Source organism: Moschus berezovskii, chromosome 8, assembly GCF_049115385.1.
Source record: "Moschus berezovskii isolate FMDL1 chromosome 8, NW_MosBer_1.0, whole genome shotgun sequence".
Classification (NCBI taxonomy): Eukaryota; Metazoa; Chordata; class Mammalia; order Artiodactyla; family Moschidae; genus Moschus; species Moschus berezovskii.
Genome location: NC_142467.1, coordinates 73,234,628 through 73,261,564, shown reverse-complemented (window position 1 = coordinate 73,261,564; position 26,937 = coordinate 73,234,628). Strand labels below are relative to the sequence as shown.

General features: G+C 46.5%; 2 protein-coding genes across 18 annotated transcripts; one reads left to right on the top strand and one right to left on the bottom strand.

The window, feature by feature from the left end:
- The first annotated feature begins 1,231 nt into the window (after positions 1 to 1,231).
- On the top strand, positions 1,232 to 26,937 carry RMND5B (required for meiotic nuclear division 5 homolog B). Of its 17 annotated transcripts, XM_055429181.2 has the most exons (14): positions 1,296 to 1,424; positions 1,580 to 1,700; positions 5,765 to 5,928; positions 6,542 to 6,638; positions 9,290 to 9,341; positions 12,485 to 12,580; positions 12,713 to 12,853; positions 15,238 to 15,338; positions 15,501 to 15,685; positions 16,112 to 16,277; positions 17,726 to 17,828; positions 17,920 to 18,074; positions 18,162 to 24,934; positions 26,724 to 26,937. In XM_055429181.2, exons 3-13 carry the CDS (start codon positions 5,790 to 5,792, stop codon positions 18,223 to 18,225), a joined length of 1,299 nt encoding a protein of 432 aa, XP_055285156.1. In that variant the 5' UTR covers positions 1,296 to 1,424; positions 1,580 to 1,700; positions 5,765 to 5,789; the 3' UTR covers positions 18,226 to 24,934; positions 26,724 to 26,937. The 17 variants fall into 17 exon arrangements, with proteins under 17 accessions (XP_055285152.2, XP_055285149.2, XP_055285153.2 ...); XM_055429182.2 differs by lacking the exon at positions 1,296 to 1,424 and having other exon boundaries at positions 1,563 to 1,700; positions 6,602 to 6,638; XM_055429177.2 differs by lacking the exons at positions 5,765 to 5,928; positions 6,542 to 6,638; positions 9,290 to 9,341 and having other exon boundaries at positions 1,232 to 1,700; positions 12,435 to 12,580; positions 18,162 to 19,116; positions 23,066 to 23,135; positions 23,407 to 24,934.
- NHP2 (NHP2 ribonucleoprotein) lies at positions 19,603 to 23,628 on the bottom strand. The gene is made up of 4 exons (XM_055429191.2): positions 23,469 to 23,628; positions 23,325 to 23,394; positions 20,605 to 20,710; positions 19,603 to 19,979 (listed from the first exon to the last, which is right to left on the bottom strand). The coding sequence occupies exons 1-4, from the start codon at positions 23,626 to 23,628 to the stop codon at positions 19,854 to 19,856; spliced, it is 462 nt and encodes a 153-aa protein (XP_055285166.1). The 3' UTR covers positions 19,603 to 19,853.

Genomic DNA, 26,937 nt, shown 5'->3' with positions numbered 1-26,937 from the left:
TGACAGACAGGTGACGGAGCCTGACATGTGAACTGGGCATTCTAAGTTTTGGCAGAAGGTAGGCTTTGCTCACACCCCTGTGGCTGAGAAGCAGGCTCCTCCAAAGTGGGGAAGCCTGGGGCGTGTGTTTGCGAAAGCCTGTGAGGTCCTGCTGGAGTGAATTCAGCTTCAGATCAGTGGCCCCAGGCAAGGTTCACTCAACCCTCCGACCCCCACAACTCCCACCTGGGCCAGGACCACCCAGGCTCCCGGTGCAGACAAGCTTCTCTGGGATGCTCTGACACCTCTGTAGGTTCCTGGAGGGGCTGTTGACCGCCCTCTTCCCTGCAAGTTTCATCAGGTTTGAAGCCGAGGTTTCCTCATTCATAAACAGAGGATATTGGCTACTTTAGACTATTTCTGAGCACCTCCAGTGTTCCAAGCACAGAGTGTTGGGGATACAACAGCGATGAGTACCAAGTGCTGGCCCCGATGGAGCTTTTATCCTGAACGGAAGGGTGGGGAGAGTTAGGGGCAGGAAACCAGAATAAACAAATAAACGCTCAAGACAATTTAAAAGTCAAAGATTATAAAGAAAACAGGACTGGATTGTGCAAGTGCTATACAGAAAACAAACCAAGATTGTGCAAGGGTGTTCTGTTGGGATGGGGAAGAGGTACCGATGGTTGGAAGGCAAGAGGCCTTAGAATGAGACTGGCCCTGAAAGGAAGCAGGAAGTCAGGGAAAAAGAGACCGAGTCTTTTCTCTCGGGATGCCCCTGAAGCCTTTGGAGGGGGTGGGGCGGGAGGGGCTTCTCTACCCCTTCCCTGCAAAGCAAGGGTGCCTGGGAGGATTGTGAATACAGTCCTTAGGGGCACCGCCTACTCTCCCCTTCTTAGTCTTACCCTTCCGCCTCAGGGCGGTTGTGCAACCCCTGTCTCTTCTCCATTCTGCACAGAGGGCGACCAATGGAGGGCAGCAGAGCAGGGCTGAGTACCTCACAGCTGAATTTAATCGCCCCGTGTCCGGCGCCACCGCGGGAAAGCCTAACTGTTGGACCTTACGGGCATTGTATTGTGTGCTATTTACTTTGAATGGGAGTGGAGGGCGGGGAGCTGGGGCGGCAGTCTCGTCCAGAGCTTCTTGCTGCTGAGCCGGCGAGTGGGCTGCTCCGATCCCTTCCCGCACACGTGCAAAGTCGGGGGGCCCCTTCCCTCGGGCTGCGCAGCGGAGCTGCGTCGCAGCCGCGGCAAACATCTAAGGTGCAACTTCTAGCCGCCGCCCCGATCCTGTGGCCGACTTCACTCTTAGTGCGCGGCAGGGGGAGGCTCGGCCACCCCTCCGCGAAGCCGTGAGTGGGCGAGTCCGGAGCGGCGGAGCAACTGCCATGGCTTCCGGTTCCGTTGACAGCCGCACCGGAACCAGAGAGCCGGCTGCAGGAGCAGGTGAGCGCCCGCCGGCCTCCCGCCCGGGAGGTGCGGCTCAAGGGCGTGCCGCGGAGGGCGGCTGCTCCGCCAGGCTCCCAGTCCCCGATCTCCTTCCAAGCTTCGGGACTGAGCGCCCTTCTCCAGTCCTCCCTCGGGTTTTGTTTTCTCCGCAGATCTCGGCCCGGGCAGGGAGCTGGACCCTTGCATTCTCAGAGACATTTGAGGAGCCGCCCCTACTGGGGAAGTCGCTCGAACCGACACGTCCCGTCCAATTGCGATCCCGCCGAGTTGGAGGTAACCCGTCATAGGGAGATCTGGGAGACGTGTTCTAGGCAGTGGGAAAAACCCTGAGGTGGAATTAAGCTGATGTTCGAGAAACAGAAAACTAGTGTGATTAGAATATGGCCATTGAGAGGGACAGTGGTAGGAGATGAGGTTGGAGAGGTGGTTTGGCGTCACACAGAACCTTGTAAAGCATAAAAACAAGCGTGGTTTTTAAGTACGTGTAAATCTTTTGTTTTCTTAAAAAAATGCTTTATCTTTTTTGTTGTTGTGCTGGGTCTTTGTTGCTGCTCATGGGCTTCCTCTGGTTGGAGCAAGCGGGGGCTACTTTTCATTGTGGTGCACAGGTTTCTCATTGCAAACGCTTCTCTTGTAGAGCCTGAGCTCTAGGCGTGCAGGCTTCATTCGTTGGGGCACACAGGCTCAGCTGTGGCACATGGGCTTTAGTTGCTCCATAGCATGTGGAATCTTCCCAGACCAGGGATCGAACCCTGCATTGGCAGGTGGATTCTTATCCACTGTACCCCCAGGAAAGTCCACTCTATTGGGTTTTAAGCAGAGGAGTGATGTATAAGGTGAAGAATGGATAGAGGTGGGGGGTGTAAAAGGTTAAGTGTTGGGCCAGCAGAGGCTGTTCAGTTCTGTGACAAGCAAAGGGGACTTTCTGTGATTTGCACAAACTTCTCTCCTTACCCGCTCACCCCAGAAGGTGCCCCTCTTGTTAGGATACTGAAGACTGAGGACAAGACCCCTGTGCACACGCCTTGGTGGGGATTTCATTATTTCACTCATGTGTCTTCCTGCCCAACCAGGACAAGTTTGAGTTTCGATCCCCTAATTAGAAAGTGCATGTACACGCTGTGGACCGGGCCGTAGGCCTGGGGAGAGAAGATGAGATTGGACTCCAGCCCTGAGCAGCGCACAGTCTAGTGTGGGGAGACATGTGAATGGGCAGTTACGGTGCTGAAGTGCTGAGAACTCCGATGTCTGTGGTGTGGGGCGCCCTTGATAGAGGTTTGGTTTGTGAAGCAGGGGAGGAGGCAGGGAGATTTCATTGAGGGCTTCATGGGGGAGCTGATGATTAAATGTCATCTGTGTTCTCCTTGCAGAGAACACTCTAGACATAGGAAGAGTGGCACGCTAGATGTAGGAGCAGCTCATGCAAAGGAAGTGAACGAATGTACAATTGCAAAGGGGTTCTGTGTCAAACCACGGCAGTGATGAGTAAAGGGGTGACAGGATCCGATGTGTTGTTTTGAGGTGATCACCCCGGTAGATAATTTCTGTCCATGTGAGACCTTGGGGAGGAGGGCTTAGGACAATGGAAGTGAAATTCCCTGGATTAATCCTGAACACAGACTCCCACTCGTCCATCCTTGTGCCTGGTGAAGATGACCGACTCTGACTAAGACAGAGTAGCTTACCCTGGACACACTGAATTGGCCTCTTGGACTTTTCAGATGGAATACCTGCAGGCAGTTCTATTTTCCCATCTCGTTCATTAAAAAAATTTTTATTGAGGTAATCATACTTGTCAGTTCATGGTACATTTAACTGGTCCACACAGGCCATTTTTCTCTTTGGCATTTGTTTACATATTTCCCTTTTATCCCTATTCCTCTCTCCATTCCCTTCACCTCCGCCCTGACTGCAGAAAGCCACTCTCTTATGTGTTTGGTACATGTCCTTTATTTGCATGTGTCCTTGGTTGTATACCTATATTTTAAAAGTGCATAAATGGTATTCTGCCTGGACTTAATTTTCTTTTTTTCCTTCAGTACCATGTTTTGGGATCTTACTGATGTTGCTGTGGTTTCTCAGTGCTACCCCAGCTTCCACAGATGCATCGCCCAGATTTTACTTCCTTGACTTACAGCTTCCTCTAGGCTCCTGAGTTGTCTCAAGCTCCCTGCCACAACACACAGCACTGGGATAAAAATTCCATCTCCTTCCTCAGCTTTTTAATTCAGTTTCAAGTTGCTGACTTGGGCTTCCCTTTAATAATCCTGGTATTAGTTGATGTCTGACAGGGTCATACTCTTTGACGTTGGTGAGGTCCTAACCTTTCTTGACCTGTGTTTATTTTTGGTAAATTGTGATTCTGGTTCCCAGACACTTTTGGCAAATACTCTGTTGAACTGCCATCTTTCCTAGTTGATCATCTCATAGGCTGTGAGGTTACTTTCCTGTTTCCTGTCATCACGAATCATTGCTGTATGCGCATTCCAACCACAAATATTGGCTTTGTTCCTTTCCTGGTGAGATGGTAGCCTGTTAAGCTGGTCCAGAGAGGACTGTGATGCAGAGTGCTTCAGAGAGGGGCTCTGGAGCCAGACTGCCCAGCTTTAGTTCGAGATCCTCTACTTTACAGCTTTGTGACCTTGAGCAGTTTATTTAATCTGAATTCCATTTCGTGTTCTGTAAAGTGGGTCTCATAATTGTACCTGCCTCACAGTGCAATTGTAAGAATTAAGTAAATCAGTTAATTAATGCCAAGTCATTAGACTGGTTCCTATCACATAATAAGCCCCTATGAAGTATTAACTATTAATAGTAATAATTATAGTATATTATTTCCAACAGGTATCCCTGTTATATTTCGCTTGTAATGGTTCATATCCAGTTATAGGGTATTCCTTCAGGGAGCATGAAAAGAGGGGCATGTTTCCTAGACACGATGATGAACAAATTCCAGTGTGATAGTGTCAACCATAGGAGGGAGGACATGAATACATCTCAAGGCCCTGCGTACCATTTCTCCATCACTCATCACCTGTTTGATAAGGAGACATTGGCTGCAGGTTGGGCTGAGATGATAGCGCCAGAACTAACAGTGCTGGTGGGAATGGGAAGAGAGTCTGGTAAAACTGGGAGAATCCCAATGGTCACTTTGGACCCAGAACTCTCTTTGTGGTGTTACATGTACCCTTCTTTGAGAGAGAGAACAACTGGCTAGATCTGACATTTGAGAGGTGCATTTGACAGAACCCTCTCACTTTTTTGTGGGGAGGGCTTCCCTGGTGGCTCAGACAGTAAAGAATCCACCTGCATTGTGGAAGACCTGGGTTCAATCCCTGGGTTGGGAAGATCCCCTGGAAAAGGGAACGGCTACCCACTCCAGTATTCTGGCCTGGAGAATTCCATGGACAGAGGGGCCTGGCAGGCTGCAGTCCATGGGGCCGCAAAGAGTTGGACACAACTGAGTGACTTTCACGTTAAATCCTGTAGATGGAGAGATGAGGAGTGAAATCAACTCTGTCACTAACATTTTAAGGATTGTCTATGTGTTTAGTGTCAGGCTGCTCTGAAATGGAAGGGAGTGGTTGCCCAGCGTTGAAGGGATTTAGCAGTGGGACCTCAGTGGTAGGAAAGGTAGAACAAGAAAAGTCAACTCTCTTTCAATGGTATAATGAGAGGGAAATTTGTGTTACAACAAGAGATAGTCTAGTGGGGGAGGCAGGCCCTCAAACAGATCATTACCCAGTGATCAAAACTGAGATAGAAGGATGCCAAGTGAGAGTGGAGAGAGCCAGGTGGGAGCAGGCTAGGGATAGCTGCAGAAGATGACCTTTGATGGGCCATCTTCTCCAGTAGTTGAGGAGGTGAAGGGTGATGGAGAGCATACCAAGGCATGGAGCTGTGATGGAATATAGATAGTATTGCCTACTGAGGGCTTTGCAAGGCCTGCTCTCCATTTTGATTAAAAAAAGAGATGAAGGGAATCCCCTGGTGGTACAGTGGTTAAGACTTCATGATTCCACTGCAGGGGTCATGGGTTCGATCCCTGGTCGGGGAACTAAGATTCCTGCATACTGGGATCAGCTAAAGAAAGGAAGAGAGATGAATGAAGATTCTGATGAAGAGTTGAAAACAATGAAACACAGGAGTAATTTTCTTGCCATGATTCAGAAAACCCCTGTCCTCATGTCTCCCTGCACCCTCCAATGGGCACCCTGGCGAGGGGTTCTGGAAGCTGTGTACGTATATGTTAGGCTGGGAATTTCTAAGCATTGAAATGTGATATGGGAATGGTGAGGTGGGGTCTGGAAGCCCTCTTCACTGCCCCTCTGACCCAGGTCGGGGCCTGACACAGTGGCTGCCATGGAGCAGTGTGCAAGTGTGGAGAGAGAGGTGGACAAGGTCCTGCAGAAGTTCCTGACCTACGGGCAGCACTGTGAGCAGAGCCTGGAGGAGCTGCTGCACTACGTGGGCCGGCTGCGGGCTGAGCTGGCCAGCACAGGTGGGTGTCCCCTCGTGAGAGTCCCACATCTGCCTCCCTCGGGGCTTAGGAGCCCCCAGGGCTGCTTGATGACAGAGTTCTGGAGGGATTGTGGTTAGGGCATTGACAACATGGGTCCTTAGGCCTCTTCAACGGGGGACAATGGAAGTCTCTGAACTATTTCAGAAAACCCAACAGAAATTTGCTAATTTACCTGAGATCATTTACATTTAGTTTTCCATTTACTTTTCTATTTTGAATGTTTAAGACACTTTAAGATGTTTTCAAAGTTACAGAAAAGTTCTTAGAACAGTATAAAGAACTCATATATAGCCCTTTACCTAGATTCACCAACTGCCAATATGTTGCCATATTTGTTTTATCAGTTTTCTCACATATTCTTATTACTTTTAAAACCACTAGAAAGTAAGCTGCAGATATTATACAGCTAAGTATGACCTAAGGTAAAGGGCATTCTTTTACATAAGTTCAGTGTAATTATTAAAATCAAGAAGTTAAACAAACCACTGACTACTTTCTGGGAGGCAGGAGTAGAAGATCTGCCAGTTGATGGTAATGGCAGGTGAGGAAATTAATGAGGACTATCCAGTAGAAATTCATGAATATTTATCAGCCTTTGAGAATTCCATTGGTGGTGTGGATGAGATGCTGAAGACCAGATGTCTGTTTCTAGAAATGAGATGTTGCAGAAGTTGGACCCACTTGAACAGGTAAAAGTGGATTTAGTTTCTGGCTTACACATTAAATTCAATGTTTGGGGTTTATTAGGCAACTCATGGAGTCAGTCCTAAGGAACATCCAGTAAAGCAGGAATTGGAGAGAATCAGTGTACATGAACAGAATCAAAGAAATAACAGGCAGCAAAAAGGCTAGCAAGTTGGACAGCGGTGCAGCTTCAAGATTTGTAAAAAAAAATACCCTCTGGGATCCAAAACCTAACAGTACATCCAAAGTTGCCAATAAAAGAAAAAGTAAAAATTAACCTTTTGGTTTTGACGTACACATATTAAAAAATGCATAATTTTTATTGTTTTCCACAAAATAGATGATGATTATGTGGTATTGTAAGGTTTAAATGTATCCTTTATTGAATTCACGTATAAAACTTTGCATTTTAAATTTGTAATGCTGAATACTTTTTTCCTCAGTAAGATTGTTACCTTTATTGATTTTCTTATTGAACACTATGAGGTTTATAACATTGTGGTATATATATATTTTTGAACTTTTTATTTTGTATTGGGGTATAGCTGATTAACAGTGTTGCGATGGTTTCCTGTGAGCAGTGAAGGGACTCAGCCATACATGTGCAGGTATCCATTCTCCCCAGGGCTCCCCTCCCATCCAGGCTGCCACATGGTACTGAGCAGAGTTCCATGTGCTATACCATAGGTCCTTGTTGGTTATGCTTTTTAAATATAGCAATGTATACATGTGTACCCCAAACAACATTGTGGTATATTTTGTATTTATAGTTTTCTGTCTCTTGATCAGACTTATTAGGTCACTCTTTCAAGTGTCATTTTATAAGCAATTATGAAATTTAAGTTAAATGTTCTTTGTAAACATTTGTCTACAAATGATGAATAATGATTTTATGAAGTATACTGAATTTATAAACACATCTGTTTTCACTATATAGTATTAAGAAAGAATGAAATTACTTAAATGTCCTTTTTTTCTGTGCAGTTATTTCATTGTGCTTTCATGATTTGAGGAATTAATACTTTTTGTGATATTTGAAGTAAGAAAAGCAGGAATTGGAGAGAATCAGAGTGTACATGAACTTTAAAGTTATTCTTCAAGTCATGGCAGTTTGCCACCTGTTTAGTTACTTAGTCATGTTCGACTCTTTGCGACAACATGGACTGTGGCCCACCAGGCTCCTCTGTCCATGGAATTTTCCAGGCAAAATTACTGGAATGGGTTGCCATTTCCTTCTCCAACTTTGCCACTGTGTCGCATTTAAAATAAAATATATTCTTTTTAAATTTAAATGGGAAATGAGGTTGTACGTTGATGGCTGAATTTGACATAATGGCTATACCCTATCAGTAAAGCTGTAAATGTGTGGGACGTGTTTTTAATTTTTCTCTTTTGAGTAAATTTTCCCTTGAAATTAGAAAGGTATGTTTTAGAAATCCTTAGAAATGGAGGAATTCGTGAGTTTTTGGTCCTTATGCATAGTGCCCATAATTCTTTTGGCCTCACTTTTTCAGATTTCTTTTTGTTTCTGAGGCTACAGAAAGTATGTACAATTATTTTGGAACAACTTTGTATGTTATATAATGCCACCACTTAAGCAGAGGAGAAATCCAAAGGAGAGTACATTGTGTTTATATTCTGATTTATTGTTCTGCAATATTTGTTACAGAGGATTCTAAATATTAAAACTTTTAACATCTAACTAAGCCCATGAATTTTAATTATATACCATTAATGCTTTCAGTCTTTTTTTAAAAAATTTATTTATTTGGCTATTTATTTGGTCCTATTTATTTGGCTATTTATTTGGTCCTATTTATTGTAGGACCTTTTTAGCTGTGGCATGTGGAATCTGGTTCCCGAACCAGGGATCAAACCCACACCCCCTGCATTAGGAGCTCAGAGTCTTAGCCACTGGACCACTAGGGAAGTCCCATTGCTTTCAGTCTTCGAGTTCACATCATTATGTATAGGAATGCCAAGTACAGTAAAGTACTTTAATTTTTGAGAAAGAAGTGTTAAATTTTTCCATGTGATTAATTCTCCATAAGTAACCTGGAATAAATGGGTTTCTTGGTTTATGGTAGCAGATATGGGGAATGGTCTTCAATGTAATGGATTTTGTAAAGTGTATTGAACTCTTTCTGTGGCACATGAAGAGGAAGACGCAGAAAGACAGATGCAGATAGATGCATCTGATAGATTCAGAAAGTCTTCTGATGCAGATGTCAGACAGTTTTTGAAGCAGAAGAACACTCATGGTTATTTCACTCCTTTTTTCACCTTCATCCCCTCTAAATTGTAGTTTTTTTAAAAGTAATTTCTTTATGAGAGAAGTAAAATGTTAAGATAAAAAATAAAGTGAATATAGCTAATGAATATAGCTCATATTCAATTTGCCATTACCCAGTAATTTTCATAAAGCATTTTATTTCCCAGTCCAGGCTCTGATCTAAGATCAAGCACTGCACATAGTTTCTAGTATCTAATCTTTAGTTTTTTCAGTCTGGGACATTTCTACCACGTGCTTTTGTCTTTCAGGACATTGACATTTTGGGAACATTAAGGTCAGTGATTTTGCAGAGTGTCTCTTGATTTGAATTTGTTTGCTCTTTCCTCATCTGTTTTTTTTTTTGTTTTTTTGCATTTTGGGCAGGATTACTTCAGAACTGATGTGTTTCTCAGTGCATCACATCAGGAGGTACAAGGTATCAGCTTGTTCCATTATGGGTGATTTTAACTTTGATCACTTGGTTAAGATGGTGTCTGCCAGGTTCCTACACCCTAATAATGTTAATATTTCTTTCTTTAGAGTTAATAAGTAATTTGTGGGGAGATACTTTGAGACTATATACATTTGCTGTGCTTCTTCAGACTCTGCCTCATTGGTTTTCTCATCCCTTGACAATTCTTGCCTGAACGAATCATTACAGAGTTCGTTTCAACATAGGTGGTTTTTCCTGTTCTATCGTTTCCTATACACTTGTTAGTAGGCATTTAACATAAGAAAGAAACTTGCCCATCTTCCTTAAGTTCATGCTCATAAATTCTTATTTTATTCAGTGGGTTACAATCCATTACTGTTACTATCAAATTGTCTTAAGATTTGACAAGAGGGAACCCCTATTTCCTATATCCTTTTTTTTTTTTTGATTGAGCTATAACTCACATTAAAATTTACCCTTTTAAAGTATACAATTTAGTGGATTTTAGTATATTTCCAGAATTGTACAATCATTACCACTAATTACAGAACATTTTCATCTCTCTCAAAAGAATCCCCCACCCATTAATAATCACTCTGTCAGGTTGGTTTATCTTTCTTCCTCAGTTCTTGTCTGTCACAATAAAAATTTGGAACAATGAACTAAAGGGTTTAAAACAACAAACAAGTTAAGAGCTCAGTTCAGCTCAAGCAGATAGATCTTTTATAAGACACTCACAAGACATGGGAGCAGGTCGACCCCAAAGGTCTTGTCCTCCCCTTGCCTCTTGGTTTTCCCCGTTTTATACTTCCTGTCACCTCTTATTGGTTATGCCCTGTGCAGAATAGGGCTTATACCCACCAATAATCAATGAAAGGGAATGCAAATGGGCGTATGCCCAAGGCCAATTGACAATTGCCAGGTTCTATAACAGCAGGCCCTGGTGTTTATGTTTTCCCATAATTCAGTCTGTTATAATCATATATACATATATATATATATACACACATATTATAGTATATATATATAGGGCTTCCCTGATAGCTCAGTTGGTAAAGAATCTGCCTGAGATGCAGGAGACCCTGGTTCAATTCCTGGGTCAGGAAGATCCACTGGAGAAGGGATAGGCTACCCACTCCAGTATTCTTGGGCTTCCCTTGTGGCTCAGCTGGTAAAGAATCTGCCTGCAATGAGGGAGACCTGGGTTCGATCCCTGGGTTGGGAAGATCCTTCAGCGTATGCTCAAGGCTGATTTACAGTTGCAAGTTATATAAAAGCAGTCTTTGTTGTTTATGTCTTCCCATAATTCAGTCTGATAAAATCATATATACATACATATATATATACATGTTATAATCATATATAAATCATATATGTGTATAATCATATATATATAGACAGACTATTTATGAACCCTTAATGGGCTCCTAGCTACCTAAGGTTACTTGTAGAAGCCCCTGTGGTTAGTTTATATCCACTGTGTGCCTGGGATGCATGTGCAGGAGTTGGAAACGTCTCTGTGGTTATTTTTGTCGCACATCTGTGAGCTCTCCTGTGTGTTTCTGGGATGGAGTTTGCATCCCTTTCAGCCAGGCCTCCCCTAGTTTCTCATGTCTAACTTCCTACCTTATAACTCCATTTCTGCTTCTCCTCCAGCCCCTGGCAACCACTAACCTACTTTCTGTGGACTGTTCTGGATACTTCATGTAAATGGAATCATGTAATATATGACCTTTTATATTCTTTCACTTAGTGTGTTTTCAAGGTTCATCCCTATTATACATGAATCATTACTTCATTCTTTTTTATGTGCTGGGTCATATGGTAATTCTCTGTTCAATTTTTTGAAGAGCTGGCACACTGTTTTCCAAAGTAACTGCAACTTTTTGTATTCCCACCAACAGTGTATGAGAGTTCCAATTTTCCCACATCCTCACCAACACTTGTTTTTACCTGGTTGGTTTGTTTGTTTTGGTTATAGCCATCCTAGTAGGAGTAGGCCCAGCCACCACCTTCTGTTTGTATTTGTCAGGACTCATTCTGTTAAATGTGAAGAAACCTAGCTCAGACTAGCTTAAACAAACACAAAGTGGGGGGTTGGGCTGCTGGATTTATAGTCTCAAGTAACTGAAAGATCCAGCCCAGCTGGATCTGGGTGCTCATGTGATGCCTTCAAGCTACACTGACTTCATTTTCAGAGCAGTGCTTTCTGGAGGTGGCTGTGGTGCTCCAGCAATTCCAGTTCACATTTTGTTTGTTTAGCAAGCTGGCAGAATGCATTTCTCTTCCAGGGCTTCTGGTCTTGGAGCTGAGACACTCCCTGGTCATCATGGGTCATGTTATCTTCCCTGGGTCATATTTTCCTCCCTGAACCCAGTTGCTACCATCTAAAGAAGGGGCAGGGATGCTGACTGGAAGGGACCTGTCTGCTCTTCTCTATTACAGGCCCCAAACGCTTTTGGTAGTTCATGTGGTTCATCCAGCCATGGGGGTGGAAAGCACTGTATTGTGAGGCCGAAATGTCCTTGTGCTTCCCTGATGGACCCTGGCCTGCCTGGTGTCCTCTGGGTTAGAGGCATTAATGTGGGGATAATACTTTATGATTCAAAGCCTTCCCACACAGTGTCTTCCTTGAGATGTTAAGGAACCTTCCAGTGGGGTGGTGAGGAGCCAGGGCTTCAGATCTGTCACTGCTGTGAGCTCTGGCAAGTTACTGCCTCAGCTTCCTCAACTGGAGTATAGGCTACTAACAGTGCCATTGCACATAATGGTAGTGAGGATTAAATGAGCTAAAACCAAGTACTTACCTACAGTAAGTGCCAGAACATCTTCATTTCACAGCAGCCTCCAAGGCCAGTGCTATCACCTGTTTTATAGATAAGGAAATGAAGACTCCAGGCAATGAATTGGCTTGTTCCACTTGGCTAATTCCAAGTCATACAGTTAAAAAGTGGCAGGACCCAGAAGCTGAGTCTTTCACTCTGGAGTTTAGGGCTGCTTCCCAGGCCTCCATGCTGGCATTTAGAATAGGGAGGCTGAGACAAGGTCTGCTCCTCTGCGTCTGAGTCCTGACTCATTACCATTGTTTCTCTGCAGCTGTCCAGGGAACCCCTCTCTCAGCTACCCTCTCCCTGGTTATGTCACAGTGCTGCCGGAAGATAAAAGACACTGTGCAGAAACTGGCTTCGGACCACAAGGACATTCACAGCAGTGTTTCCCGAGTGGGCAAAGCCATTGACAGGGTGAGCACGTGGGCAGCTCCAGACTGGGGGCGGGAATACCTGTGGCCGGTGTGTATGTAGCAGGGCTCCTCGGGAAGCCAGGGTGAGAAGTGCAGGCCTGAGTCACAGGGCACTGTTTCTCGTCCTTGTCAGAACTTTGACTCTGAGATTTGCGGTGTGGTCTCCGATGCAGTATGGGACTCACGGGAAAAGCAGCAGCAGACCCTGCAGATGGCCATCTTGGAGCACTTGTATCAGCAGGGCATGCTCAGTGTCGCTGAGGAGCTGTGTCAGGTAACAGGCTCACCAGGGAGGTGCTGGGACCTGCCTGTTCTGCTTTCTGCTTGGTAGCATTCTTTATATTCAGTTCAGTTCAGTCGCTCAGTCGTGTTTGACTCTTTGTGACCCCATGAATCACAGCACGCCAGGCCTCCCTGTCCATCACCATTTCCTGGAGTTCACTCAAACTCATGTCCATCGAGTTGGTGATGCCATCCATCCATCTCATTCTGTCGTCCCCGTCTCCTCCCGCCCCCAATCTCTATATTAGGACCCCATTATTATTATTATTTTTATATCCAGACAGGTCAGTTTATTTACATGACTCAAACATGTGTGTCATCAGTCTCTGATTGTCTGATGGGAACACCTGTTCCCAGAGACCCGTTTCCAGTGGACAGTTGGCCTGGCAGGGCATCCTCCCCTCTGGACTGCACATGGGAAGTCCAAGGTTTCCTTCAAGACTGGGTGCCTTTACCTTGTTTCCACTGATGCAGTCTTTCCTTAAATGAGTTAATCTCTGTTTTGAAAATTGCATTTATTAAAACGAAAAACAGCAAAAATAGTTCACCCATTGCTCCCACCCGCTACCCTCCACTTCTTTTAAGCACCAATCTGTTCTTTGTATTTATGAGCTTGGTTTTCTCAAAAACTTTTTAGATTCCACATGTAAGTGAGATCATACAGTAGCTGTCTTTGTCTGGTACATTTCATTTAACATAATGCTCCCATCCATGTTATCACAAATGACAGGATTTTCCCACTTTTCTTAATGGCTGAATGCGTGCGTGCTCAGTCGCCCAGTCATGTCTGCTGACTCTTTGCAGCCCCATGGACTATAGCCCACCAGGCTTCTCTGTGCGTGGGATTTTCCAGGCAAGAATACAGGAGTGGGTTGCCATTTCTTGCTCTAGGGGATTTTCTGACCCAGGAATTGAACCCAAGTGTCTTATGTCTCCTGCATTGGCAGGCGGGTTCTTTACCACTAGTGCCATCTGGGAAGCAATATTTCATTATATATATACATGTATATATTCAGATGGTAAAGAATCTGCCTGCAATGCAGGAGACCCGGGTTTGATGCCTGGGAAGGGAATGGCTACCCACTCCATTATTCTCTTCTGGAGAATTCCATGGACAGAGGAGCCATGGACACAAGGACAGTTGGATACAGTTGATTGGGTTGCAGAGTCGGACATGACTGAGCGACTATGTATTTATTTTATATATATATATATATACACCACATTTTCTTTATCTGTTCAGCCGTAAATGGACACTTAGGTTGTTTCCTTATCTTGGCTATTGTAAATAATGCTGCAGTGAATATGGTGGGGGGGGGTGCAGATATCTTATCAAGTTAGTGCTTTCATTTTCGTTGGGAAAATACCCAGAAGTGGGATTGTTAGATAATATGGTAGCTATATTTTAATTTTCTGAGGAACTTCCATACTGGTATCCATAGTGGCTGCACCAGTTTACATTCCCACCAGAGGTGCATGAGGGTTCCCCTTTCTCCACATGCTTGCCAGCACTTATTTCTTGTTTTTTTGATAACAACCATTCTGACAGGAGTGAGGTGATGGCTCACTGTGGTGGTGATTTGCACTGCCCTGATGATTAATGAGGCAGAGCATCTTTTCATGTGCCTGTTGGCCATTTTGATGTCTTCTTTGAAAAAATGTCTCTTCAGATATTCTCTCCATTTTTATAAGATTTTTTTTTTTGCTATTGAGTTTTTATATATTTTGGATATTAGTCCCTTAGATAACATGATCTGCAGATATTTTTTCCTATCTTGTAGGTTGCCTTTTCATTTTGTTGATGGTTTCCTTTACTGTTTCAGAAGCTTTAGTTTGATGTAGTCCTACTTGTTTTGCTTTTGTTACTTCTTAAAATAAATTTATTTTAGAAATCAGTGCCCTGCCATAAATGGAAAGTAGCTACAAAATATATACAATAAAAAGTGAAATTATTAATTTCTAGCTGGATTTGTTCTCAGTGCCTGATAATCCTTTTCTTAAAAGGGAAGACTAGTAAAATGACAAAGTTGCACTTGTTAGGTGTTAAAAAATGACACCTTGGCAGTGAAAGTAAAGGATGCTTTCCCTTAATGTAATTTAGGGGGATTGAAAAAGAGTAATTTTCTCTCCATGCTACTCAGTGTGGGTCTCCAGTACTACAGCAGATGGGGCAGGGTTTGCAGTCTGCCCTCTGGGAGGCCAGCATGTAGCACTCAGCCTCCCAGAACTTGAACTGGGAAAGAGGAGTCCAAGGGACTGGCAAAAGACCATGGGCCCTCTCGAGCTTGTCTTTGGTGGATGAGGTTTTACTAGGTGTGGAGCAGAGAAGTTTGGAAACACAGGCCTCCGGTGGTAGATGGCTCTCTCTCCCTCTAGGAATCAACACTGAATGTGGACTTGGATTTCAAGCAGCCTTTCCTGGAGTTGAATCGTATCCTGGAAGCTCTGCACGAACAAGACCTGGGGCCAGCATTGGAGTACGTTGGCCTTTGGGTGGTCCCACAGGGGACAGGGCTTGTCTGTGCTCTTCACGTCACCCAGCATACTCGACACACCTCCAGCTCTGTCTCACAGGCCTCACATAAGATTTTGGAGGCCCTACCAAGCCCCCTTCTCTTGCCTTACTAGCTCCCACTCAGCTGGCCCTTTCTTCCTAGATGGGCTGTCTCCCACAGGCAGCGCCTGCTGGAGCTCAATAGCTCCCTGGAGTTCAAGCTGCACCGACTGCAGTTCATCCGGCTCCTGGCAGGTGGCCCTGAGAAGCAGCTGGAGGCCCTCAGCTACGCCCGGCACTTCCAGCCCTTTGCTCACCTGCACCAGCGGGGTACGTGCCCGGGTGCTGGGGTGGCCTCTACAACATGCATGCCCTTATGCTGCTCTGACTCACATGCTATATGGCATGCCCCACCCCCAAAAAAAAGATTAGCTAGAACTGGAGCAGAGGGACAAAATGCTGCTTCTTGATGCAGCTGGAACGATGGGGAAGAAACTGAAACCCCTTCCTACTTCATGTTGTATAGTCATGCTTGCCACAGAAACAGCCCTGAAATCTTACTTCCTCACTGGATTTTAGGGAAAACTGGCTTTGCCAGAGGGCATTTTAATCCTCGATTGGCCAGGTCATGGGCCTGGGAGCCATGGGGCACAGCCTGCTCCCCATACTGCCTCTGCAGCCCTGCCACCCGAGGGCTGGAGGCAGAGCCCGGAGAAAGGCTGCCTCCTTGCACCCTGATTCCCCTTTGCCTTGTAGAGATCCAGGTGATGATGGGCAGTCTGGTGTACCTGCAGCTGGGTTTGGAGAAGTCACCCTACGGCCATCTCCTGGACAACAGCCATTGGGCCGAGATCTGTGAGACCTTTACACGTGATGCTTGTTCCCTGTTGGGCCTTTCTGTGGAATCACCCCTCAGTGTCAGGTATATAGTCAGCCCTGAGCGGGCAGTACAAGTAGGAGGGCTGAGGGAAACCCAACTTGTCAAGGCCCTGCCCTGTCCATGGATGGTGTTCGGTGCCTTCACAGACCTAAACTGGCTGCTCAGTCACTCTTCTAGATAGGAATTACCTTTCTTTCTAGTATCCCTCCCAGGTGGTGCCAGTGGTAAAAAACCTGCCTGCTATGCAGGAAACATAAGGGACATGGGTTCAGTCCCCGGGTAGGCAAGATCCCTTGGAGGAGGAAATGGCAACCTACTCCAGTATTCTTGCCTGGAGATTCTCATGGACAAAGGAGTCTGGTGGGCTACAGTCCATGGGGTCACAAAGAGTCGGACATGGATGAGGTGACTCAACACACACTACAGTTGGAGCACAGATTTATTAGTTGTGGCCTGGGGTCACCACAAGGTCAGTGGCAGAGTCAGGGTTTCCATTTTGTAAGGTCTCTTGAATGAAGTCTGTGCCTCCTGCATCTCACCTCTGGGTAATCACAGGACCCTCTGACAGCCCAGCGTTCTGGCCAGCTCATGTCTCAGACACCACTTCCCTCAGGGAGACCGAGCAGCTGAGTCACAGGTGCTGAGAGCTTTCGCTTGGAAGGCTCCTTTACAGTAATATTCTCGTGGCTTCAAACCGACAGAAGGGTTACAGGTACTGTTACCCTCATTTTCCAGGAAGAAGCAGAGGCTCCTAAGGCCTCATAGGGAATGAAGGTCACCTGGACCTGACCCCACCACATATACACATGTGGTATATGTACATACAGTGGCGTATTTTATTTAGGCTGGCTGTGGAACCGCATGGGGTGCATTTGTCTGCCCAGTCGTGATAGGCTCCATCCTCCAGTTTGTTCCCATGAACTCTGGTTACAGAACAGTCTTCCCCAGCACGTAAACGGGCACCTTAGGGTGGTTCTGTTTGCACACCTGCTCTGCGTATTGTAGGGGTTTGGCACCCCAGGCTCCAATCAGTTGGTTCCCCATCCCTAGTGAAAACTGAATCTACTCTTTCCCATTTCTGAGTGCCCTGGTTGATAACAAGTTATAGAGGTGCACTGTGATGACAGAATGGGGTACACAGGCAGGATGAGGCCTTCCCAAATATTAGTGTCCCTGTCACACCAAGGACGTATCAGTGGATGGACAGGTATCTGTCCCCTGGACACTCCTTTTGTATCCAAATTTTGGGGTGCATTAGAATGACTTTCTAGAATTAAGACAGAGAACCACATATGTGTCTTTATGCGTGACCTGAGAGAGAACCACATATGTGTCTTTATGCGTGACCTGAGAGATTTTAAGGACTGGTTTGATCAAGTGCCACTTGAAACCCTGTCCTGAGTCATGTGCTGATGGTGTGCTGGTCGTTTGTCTGTCTGCTGGGCTCTTGGTCAGGCTGGTCACTCCAGCCCCTGCTCTCTGTTCTGCAGCTTTGCCTCTGGCTGTGTGGCGCTGCCTGTGCTGATGAATATCAAAGCTGTGATGGAGCAGAGGCAGTGCTCTGGGGTCTGGAGTCACAAGGACGAGTTACCGGTGAGGCCCAGCAGGGGGAGGTACAGCATGAAGCACTGGGGAGGACAGCTGCCACAGGAAGTGGGACTCACCCCACTGTTGGCCTCTCCAGATTGAGATTGAACTCGGCATGAAGTGCTGGTACCACTCAGTGTTCGCGTGCCCCATCCTCCGCCAGCAGACGTCAGATTCCAACCCTCCCATCAAGCTCATCTGTGGCCATGTCATCTCCCGAGATGCACTCAACAAGCTCATTAATGGAGGAAAGTAAGTTCCTGGGGTCCTGTTCCACCTTAGGTTGATTCTAATGCTGGTTGGCCACCTGAGACATTCTTGGTTCTTCTCCCTTTGTAGGCTTAAGTGTCCCTACTGTCCCATGGAGCAGAACCCAGCAGATGGGAAACGCATCATATTCTGATTCCTGCTGGGGAGGAACTTTGTTGCAAGAGGTTTTTCACCCACAAGCCTTGGTCTGTCTCGGTGGGGGTGGTTGGCTTCCATGAACTGTGGTTCATCTCAGAGCAACTGGCTGAGGAGTGCCACCACACGCAGGGTCGGCCCTCTGGCAGAGGCCAAGGAGGGAAATGAGACAGCCTCCAGCAGGCAGCTGGCTTCTTGACTAATGGCAGGGAAACTCTGGCGTCTTGTACTCCTGCTCTGCCTCCTGCTCTTTATATTTGCTGTTGACTAAGTGGCAACTGACAGAATAGCAAAGGACTTGGTGGGCACAGCAGATGTCTTCCATCCCTGCCCTCAGCCAGATCTCTTCCTGCTACACCAAGGCTTGTGTCCACTCCTCCCATTGTACAGCCTCCCAGCTCAATGTGTCACTTCCCCACTGTAGTCCGGGATAGAACTGAACGCTGTTGTTTTATAACTTTGAGCAAATATATTCACGCCTTCTCCTTACTTTGCCTGCCTTTAGCTTCGCTGGCAAAGAATTACCATGTGCCCACTGTGCACAGGTACTGGGCATGCCGCTTGGGAGCACAGCAGCCACAGAGCGCAGTTGGAAAGAACCCAACTTGCGTTTGACTGGGCGAAAACGCTAGGAGGTGGCAACCCCTGGGCAGGACGCTTTTACATATACATAATTGTATTACCTCCTTGTTAGAAACGAGTGTGAAGGGATGTAGAGAGATGAAATGACTTGCCCAGAAGGGTGCACAGCTTATCAAGAAGACACTTTGGAGTTTAAGCCAGTTCCAACCCTCAAGCCCAAGGTCCTTCCAGTTTTTTGCAGGGTGCCTGAAGCTTGGCTGCTGTGTGTACTGAGTCTGCGCTGGGCCTCTGAGAGCAGGAAGGCACTGTAAGTCTAAAATGTTTGAAGAGATGAGGTTACTGGGGCCATAATGGCAAAGTAGGAGAGATGGCCTGGGATTCTGCATTAGCTTCAAATACCTACTTAAAATTTACTGTGTGGGCAGGTAAATTGAATCTGTCAGCTTCCCAGCGGCATTTAAGGCTCTTGGGGGAAAAAGAAAAGAGGAATGGGGGTGTCCCCAACATAGGAACTACAGACTCCATGAAGTGGGTTCTGGGCTCAGCTGGCTTGCTCTGCAGCTCCCAGCTACTCTAGAAGTAGAGTGGAAGGCTCAGGGTGGGAGCAGGGTTCGTTCTCAGCTTGAGTCCAGCACTGACCCTGATGGCGAAGCATTCACACCGAGCATTCACACCGAGCATTACTGAAGTCCTGGGGTCTTCTGGTGAGAAAGGTTACTTTTGCTCTTTCCCCCCCACCAACAACTTGGCCCCACCAGTAGTTGCTGCTTAAAAAAAACACCCGCAGACTCACCACATTTTAGTTTTAGGATTTACTTCCCCCACATCACATTCTTGGAACTATCTTCACTGAAGCTCAACAGGAAACGGCGCTGTTGGAGATGCTGGCTCTGCCGTTGTGAAGTAGCTGTTGGAGCTGTTTAGGAAGAATACGTGCCTCGGGACCATGGAGATGCCTGAATGTGGGCAGCAGGAGGGCAGCCAACTGGCCCACCACCAAGCCAACTGTTTTTGGAGCATGTGCCCAGGTTGCGCCTAAGTCCTTCACATAGGCGGGGGCAGAGCTTGCACCTCCTCCAGGCACTCGTCATAGGCCTCCTGGTATTCCTCATGGGGCTTGACCATTATCACGCAGGTGGGGCGCTTAGAGCCAGCGGCTGCACCCAGGTCCTGCAGAGAAGGAAAAAAGGCTGTTTTGAACAAAGGCCACACAACCTGTGCACCAAGGAGTCACGAACTGATGATCCACCAGCCTAATCCAGCCCACAGACATGTGCTAAGTCAGTCAGTGTTAACATTTTGAATTGGTTGCCACCATTTAAACTCAGCAGACTTTCAAGCTGTGGTCCAGTGACACTGGGCCTACAGTTCCATACGGCAACTGTGAAAGGGCTCCGGCTCAGTAGGGACTGTCCCCTTAAGCAGGGCCTATGCTTTCCAGGGCCCTGCTATTCCCCACCCCTTGGAGCCCAGACCTGGCCTCTGCTATATAAGGGTAAGGACAGCTGCAGGTCCCTAGAACATCCCTTCTGAACACTGCACCCCCCTAACAGGACTGACACATTCAATTTCACCTTCTGTTTCATTCCCACAGTCCCATTTTACAAGGAAGTAGAAGTACAGAAAGGTGACTTATCTGCATTCCCTCATCTGGGAAGCAGCAGAGCCAAGAATCCATCCAGGCCTGTCTTTAGCTCCAAAGCTCATGCTGTTTGCCACTATGGCCTGCTGCCACCAACCTGATCCCAGACCCTCTTCTGTGCTGACCAAGATCAGGGGCTCAGGTGCTCCTTACCGTCTTAGAGGGGATATAGACATATGGCAAATTTCGGTCTTCACACATAACTGGGAGATGGCAGTATACCTCAATTGGTAACGTGTCTCCTGCCAAAACCATAATCCTGAAATAAGAGAAACCACTGTCATTCCCAGCTTGCTGGTTCCCTTTTCAGTCACAAGGGAGGCCTCTGAGCTGGGCCCTGGGGGCTACAGAGATGGGTAAACTGACCCCTGCCCTCAAGGAGCCCCATCATGTATGTCTCCCAATCTCAAGAAATGCACTCAGATTTGTTTGGTGAGTGCATTCCTCTGGGGAGGTGATCTCTGTTGCCTGGCAACAAGTAAATGCCACCAAGTGTGACAAAAGGTACTGTACCGGGACAGATGAAGATGAGAGATGCCAAGGAGTAAGAGCTCAGCTCTCCTTGGACAATCAAGAAAGGAATCAGGAAGCAACACTTGAGAGGAAAGCTGAATGATGAACATCTGTCAGGCAGCCCATGGAGGGGCTTTGTTGCTGCCAGTCACTAAGTCATGTCCTACTCTGTGACCCCATGGACTGTAGCCTGCCAGGCTCCTCTGTCCATGGGGTTTTTCCAGACAAGAATACTGGAGTGAGTTGCCATTTCCTCCTCTAGGAGATCTTCCCAGATCAGGGATCGAACCTGCATCTCCTGCCTTGGCAGGCAGATTCTTTACACTGAACTACCAGGGAAGCCCAGAGAGGGGCTGGGGGCAGGGAAAGCATTTAAGGTTGAGAGAATCAGAAAGATACCAGATACACAGGGGATGGCTGTTGTTGGGAGCCAGGGATGGCTTTGGAATTCAGGATGGGGAGATGAGGCTGACAAGAAGGCTAGAAAAACTAGTCACATGTAAGGGTCTTGAGTGCTTCAAGGCTCATTGCTAAGAGTGATAGAGAACCAAGGAAAGCTTTAACTGTTATAGCTGGCAAGGTGATGGGGTTCTGCGACAAGGGCCTCAGGAGCCCTGATGACCAAAGAAAGAGTGTTCTAGGGGAGAGGAAAACACAAGGAAAGAGCTCTTGGGTTCAAAGCACTACGTCCACACTTCCTAGTTTTGCTTTGGCTCATACTCTCCTCCTCTGCAGGCTCCACTTCCTTTGAGTAGCCTTTATTGTTTTTGGCTGTGCTTGTGAGATGTTACTTCCCCAATCAAGGATGGAACCCTGGCCCGCTTGCAGTGGAAGCATGGAGTCCTAACTACTGGACTGCCAAGAAATTCCTGAGAAGCCTTTCAATGCTGGTATTCCCACAGCCTGGTATTTCTGCTCTGTCGGTTCAGTTCAGTTCAGTCGCTCAGTCGTGTCTGACTCTTTGCGACCCCATGAGTCACAGCACGCCAGGCCTCCCTGTCCATCACCAACTCCTGGAGTTCACTCAAACTCATGTCCATCGAGTCGGTGATGCCATCCAGCCATCTCATTCTCTGTCGTCCCCTTCTCCTCCTGCCCCCAATCCTTCCCAGCATCAGAGTCTTTTCCAATGTACATTCTCTCAACTGACCCCATCTTTAACCAAGGCTACAAGTGCCAACTCTATATTGACAACTCCCAAATCTATTCTCTCCAACCCAACCCTCTCCCAAACTGAACACCCATATAGCCAGCTGCCTATTTGACAGTTCTGCTAGGGAGAGGGTTCCCATGATGAAAAGGCATCTTGAAAACTTGTCTAAAACCAGACTTGTGATCTCATAAAAATCTGGCCCCCTCAGTGGCCACTGTCTCAGTGAACGGGCCCTCTGTCCGTCTGCCTGGAGCCCACACCTCCTCACTGTATGCAACAGTCCTCTCATCCATCCACTTTAATTCTCTCCATCTCTGCCATCAATAACCCAATCAAAATCAAAACCCTATCTCAATTTCTCCATCTATTCTTGCACGTCTGATCTTTTCCAAAGTTGCCAGGAAAACCTTCTAAAGGTGTAAACATAATTATGTCACCCATCACTTTAATACTCATTGGCTTCCAAAACTCCTGAGTACAAAAACTAAACTTACAGTGGCTTATAGAGTCCCATGAGAAGGTAGCACATCTATCCACTACTACCCTCTCCTGCCCTGGAATCTATTTTCTTCTGGAAGAACGCCCCCCAAACCCGGAAGCCACAAACTAACCCTGTATCTTCAGACCTCAGCTACCCCACCTAGGTCAGACTCCATAGAGCACCAAATCTTTCCAGCATTATTTAGCTCTTGAGCACCTACAATGTACCAGGCACTTCCGAAAATAAAGCAGTGAGAAGCTTTATTCTGTTCTCAAAGAGCTTCCTTTCTGGCATGAGTGAGAGAGGGAATAAAAATGCAAATAATTTTCAGATCCTGAAAATTGCCAAAAAGGAACGCTGTAGGATAATGAAGTCATTCTCACTGCATCCTGTACTTTTCCTTCATGCTTACCCATGACAACTTGTAATTTTGTGAGTATTTGATTACTGCCATTGTCTCCCCATAGCACAGTGCCTGAAAAACAGTAGACACTCGGTAAATAGCCGCTAAGTGAATGAAGCTGGGATCAACCCTAAGTAAGTTGGCTTATACGGCTTGGTTCCCCTGTAATTAACCTTCCCCAAGGTGTCCCTTTGAGCTCTTGTAAGTGGTATCGATATCTGTACGGAAGGGAATGTACTTTCTGCATACGACCCAAGTCGGAGCACTTTTTACCTGTTAAGTAGCAGGATACCATCCCCGAAATCCGGCGGGGGGATTCTTACCCTTTCTCGCCTTTGTTGATAAATTTCTGAACCTCTTTCACCCCGCGCCGAATCTGCTTCTGCTTCACGGCTGCAACGACAGAACAGTCAGGGGGGGCCTCGGCCTGCCACCCGCGTCTCGCCCCGGCCCGGCGTCCACCGCACCTTTCTTGATGCATTTGTAGAGCTTCCGCGTGAGGCGGCGAGAAGCCAGAGGCTGCGCGATGGGGTTCAGATTTACCAGCAGTTCATGGTAAGTGCGCTCCCCGCAGCACGCCTCCGCCTGAGCCTCAGGCCCGTCCGGATCTGCCTTTATTTTGGTCATGGCAGCGACTGCGGCAACCTAGCACTCAAGGCACGAATCCACGCGGCCGGCACTTCAGAAATCACTTCCGGGTCATGCTGCTCTGCGGGAAGAGGCAGTACAACATAGCCAATTAGGAGCGCACGTCTCCGATTCTGACCAATCCTTGAAGCGCAGGTCCCCAAACAGGGAGCGCCGAGGGGTGGAGTCTGGGCCGTAGGGGCGGGGCCACTCCCACAATGCAGGCGGGGCGGAAGCGGTTTAGGGCAGGACTTGGCACGCAAGCTGGGAAATTGGGCAAACCCGGGGAGATAGTGAAAGGCAGAGGAGACTAGCGTGCTACAGTCCATTGAGTCGCAAAGAATCGCACACAACTTCGCGACTAAACAACAACGGAGGGCCTATGAGGCGAGGGGCGAAGGCCGGAGGGAGGCGGGCCCTGGAGGAGGCGAAGAGGGACTAGGACCCGGGCTGGGGTTTGTGTGAGAGTTCAGCGTCACGCGTGTAGGCGGTGCGAGGAGGAAGCTGTAGCTGTAGGGGCGTGACCGCATCTAAGTGGACGGGAGCCTTGCCTAAAGGGCGGGTCTGCGACCAGGGTTGTGGAATGGGAAGTCTTAGGTGTGATTCCAAACCTTAGAATCTGATCCCTGAGTTGGTCATGGGTGGTGTAGCCTAGGTGCCAAGGTTAAGGTAAAGCCTGGCACTGCTTGCGATTTCTTGGTTCTAGCACGATTCTCACACTCTCCTTTCTCTTTCCTGGCGAGGGATAGAACCATTCACTCACTAAGCGCCTCCGTCTAGACCGCATTTCTCCGGAGAACTCGGACCTTTCCCGCGGAAATCTGCTCAGCTGTTAATCACGGGAGACATTCTCCTGACCAACGTACCTAAAATTAAAGTTCTCTGCCGATCTCCCGCCGACATCCTCTAACCCTCTTGTTTTTTTCGTAGTTCCCGCCGCCGCCTGGCATCACACCCACACAGAAGGCATGACGGAGACCGCTGGTGGGAGCTGAGAGGGAAGACCGTGTGGGCGCGGGCTGAGACTTGCGGGTGGGGAAGTGCGCGTTTGCAGTTGACTCGAGAGGATTAATTGCGCTACCCGGGTGGCTCAGATGGTAAAGAATCTGCAGGCAACGAGAGAGACCTGGGTTCGATCCCCGGGTTGGGAAGATCCCGTGAAGAAGGAAATAACAACCCACTCCACTCCAATATTCTTGCCTGGAGAATCCCATGGACAGAGGAACCTGGAGGGCTACAGTCCATGGAGATCGCAAAGAGACGACACAACTGAGCGACTAACACACACATACACACTGCTGGGGAGGTGAGCCGGCCTAGACCGGGGTGGATCTTGTACCTCTGACTTATTTCTTGTACTCTGTCTTGGAACGCTGGATTAATATTTGTTGTTATTTAGTCGCTAAGTCGTGTCTGATTCTTTTGTGACTCCATGGATGTAGCCCACCAGGCTTCTCTGTCCATGGATTTTCCCAGGCAAGAATACTACAGTGAATTGCCATTTCCTTCTCTAGGGAGTCTTCCCAACCCAGGGATCAAACAGGCATCTCCTGTATTGGCAGACAGATTCTTTACCACTGAGTCACCAGGGAAGCAAATCATTGCTATAAAACAATTGCCTTTGATTATGTGGTGGTAGGCGGGCCATTTTTGTGGTAGTGGAACAGGCCATAAAATGGAACTTTTAAAAGTCTGCAGGTAGCCTTGACAGCAGGGGACAGTTAAGCCAACTGAAAACCTGAACTTTTAACCCTGTAACCAAGTGCAGCCGTTACATAAAAAACAAGTACTCTTGTTTGCAGATGTTAAACTTTTTATTTTGTATTGGGATATAGCTGGTTAAAAATGTTGTGGTAGTTTCAGGTGAACAGGGAAGGAACTCAGCCATACATATACATGAATCCATTCTCCCTAAACCTCCCTCCCATGAAGGCTCGCACATAACATTGAACAGAGTTCCTTGTGCAATACGATAGGTCCTTGTTGGTTATCCATTTTAAATATAGCAGTGTGTACCTGACCGTCCCCAAATCCCTAACTATCCCTTCCCTCTGGCAACCATAAGTCGTTTTCTGAGTTTGTGAGTGTCTTTCTGTTTTGTAAGTTCATTTGTATAATTTCTTTTTTGAATCCACATATAAGGGATGTCATATGATATTTCTCCTTCTTTGACTTACTTCACTCAGTATTACACTCTTTTTGGTCCATTCATGTTGCTACAAATGGCATTATTTCATTTTTTTAATGGCTGAGTAATATTCCATCATATTTATTATCATATCTTCTTTATCCATTCCTCTGTTGCTTCCATGTCTTGGCTATTGTAAACAATGCTGTAAAGAACACTGGAGTGCATGTATCCTTCCAAATCATGTTTTCTTCCCCCAGATATATGTCCGTGAGTGGGATTGCAGTCATAGGATAGCTCTATTTTTTAGTTTTTTAAGGAACCTCCATACTGTTCTCTCTAGTGGCTATACCAATTTACATTCCTACCAACAGTGTAGGAGGGTTCCCTTCTCTCCACACCCTTTCCAGCACTTGTTGTTTGTGGATTTTTTGATGATAGCCATTCTGACCAGTATGAGGTGATGTCTCATGGCAGTTTTGATTTGCATTTCTCTAGTAACTAGCGATGTTGAGCATCTTTTCATGTGCCTATTGGCCATCTGTATGTCCTCTTTCGAGAAATGTCTATTCAGGTCTTCTGCCCATTTTTTGAATGGGTTTTTTGTTTATGCTGTTAAGTGTCATAAGCTATTTGTAAATTTTGGAGACTAATCCCTTATCAGTTGCATCATTTGCAAATATTTTCTCCCAATCTTTGAATTGTCTTTTCATTTTGTTTATTGTTTCCTTTGCTGTGCAAAAGCTTTTGAGTTTAAGTGGGTTCCATTTGTTTATTTTTGTTTTTATTTCCATTATTCAGAGAGATGAATCAAAAAAGATGTTGCTGTGATTTTTATGAGAGAGTGTTCTGCCTATGTTTTCCTCTAGAAGTTTTATAGTGTCTGGTCTCATGTTTAGGTCTTTAATCCATTTTGAGTTTATTCTTGTGGGTAAAGAATGATCTAATTTCGTTTTTTTTTTTGCAGGTGGCTGTCCAGTTTTCCCAGCACCATTTGTTGAAGAGACTGTCTTTCCAACATTGTGTAGTCTTACCTCCTTTGTCATAGATTAATTGACCATAGGTGCTTGGGCTTATTTCTGGGTTTTCTATACTGTTCCATTAATGTATATTTCTATTTTTATGCCAGTACTGTACTGTTTTGATGATTGTAGCTTTGTAATATAGTCTGAAGACAGAGA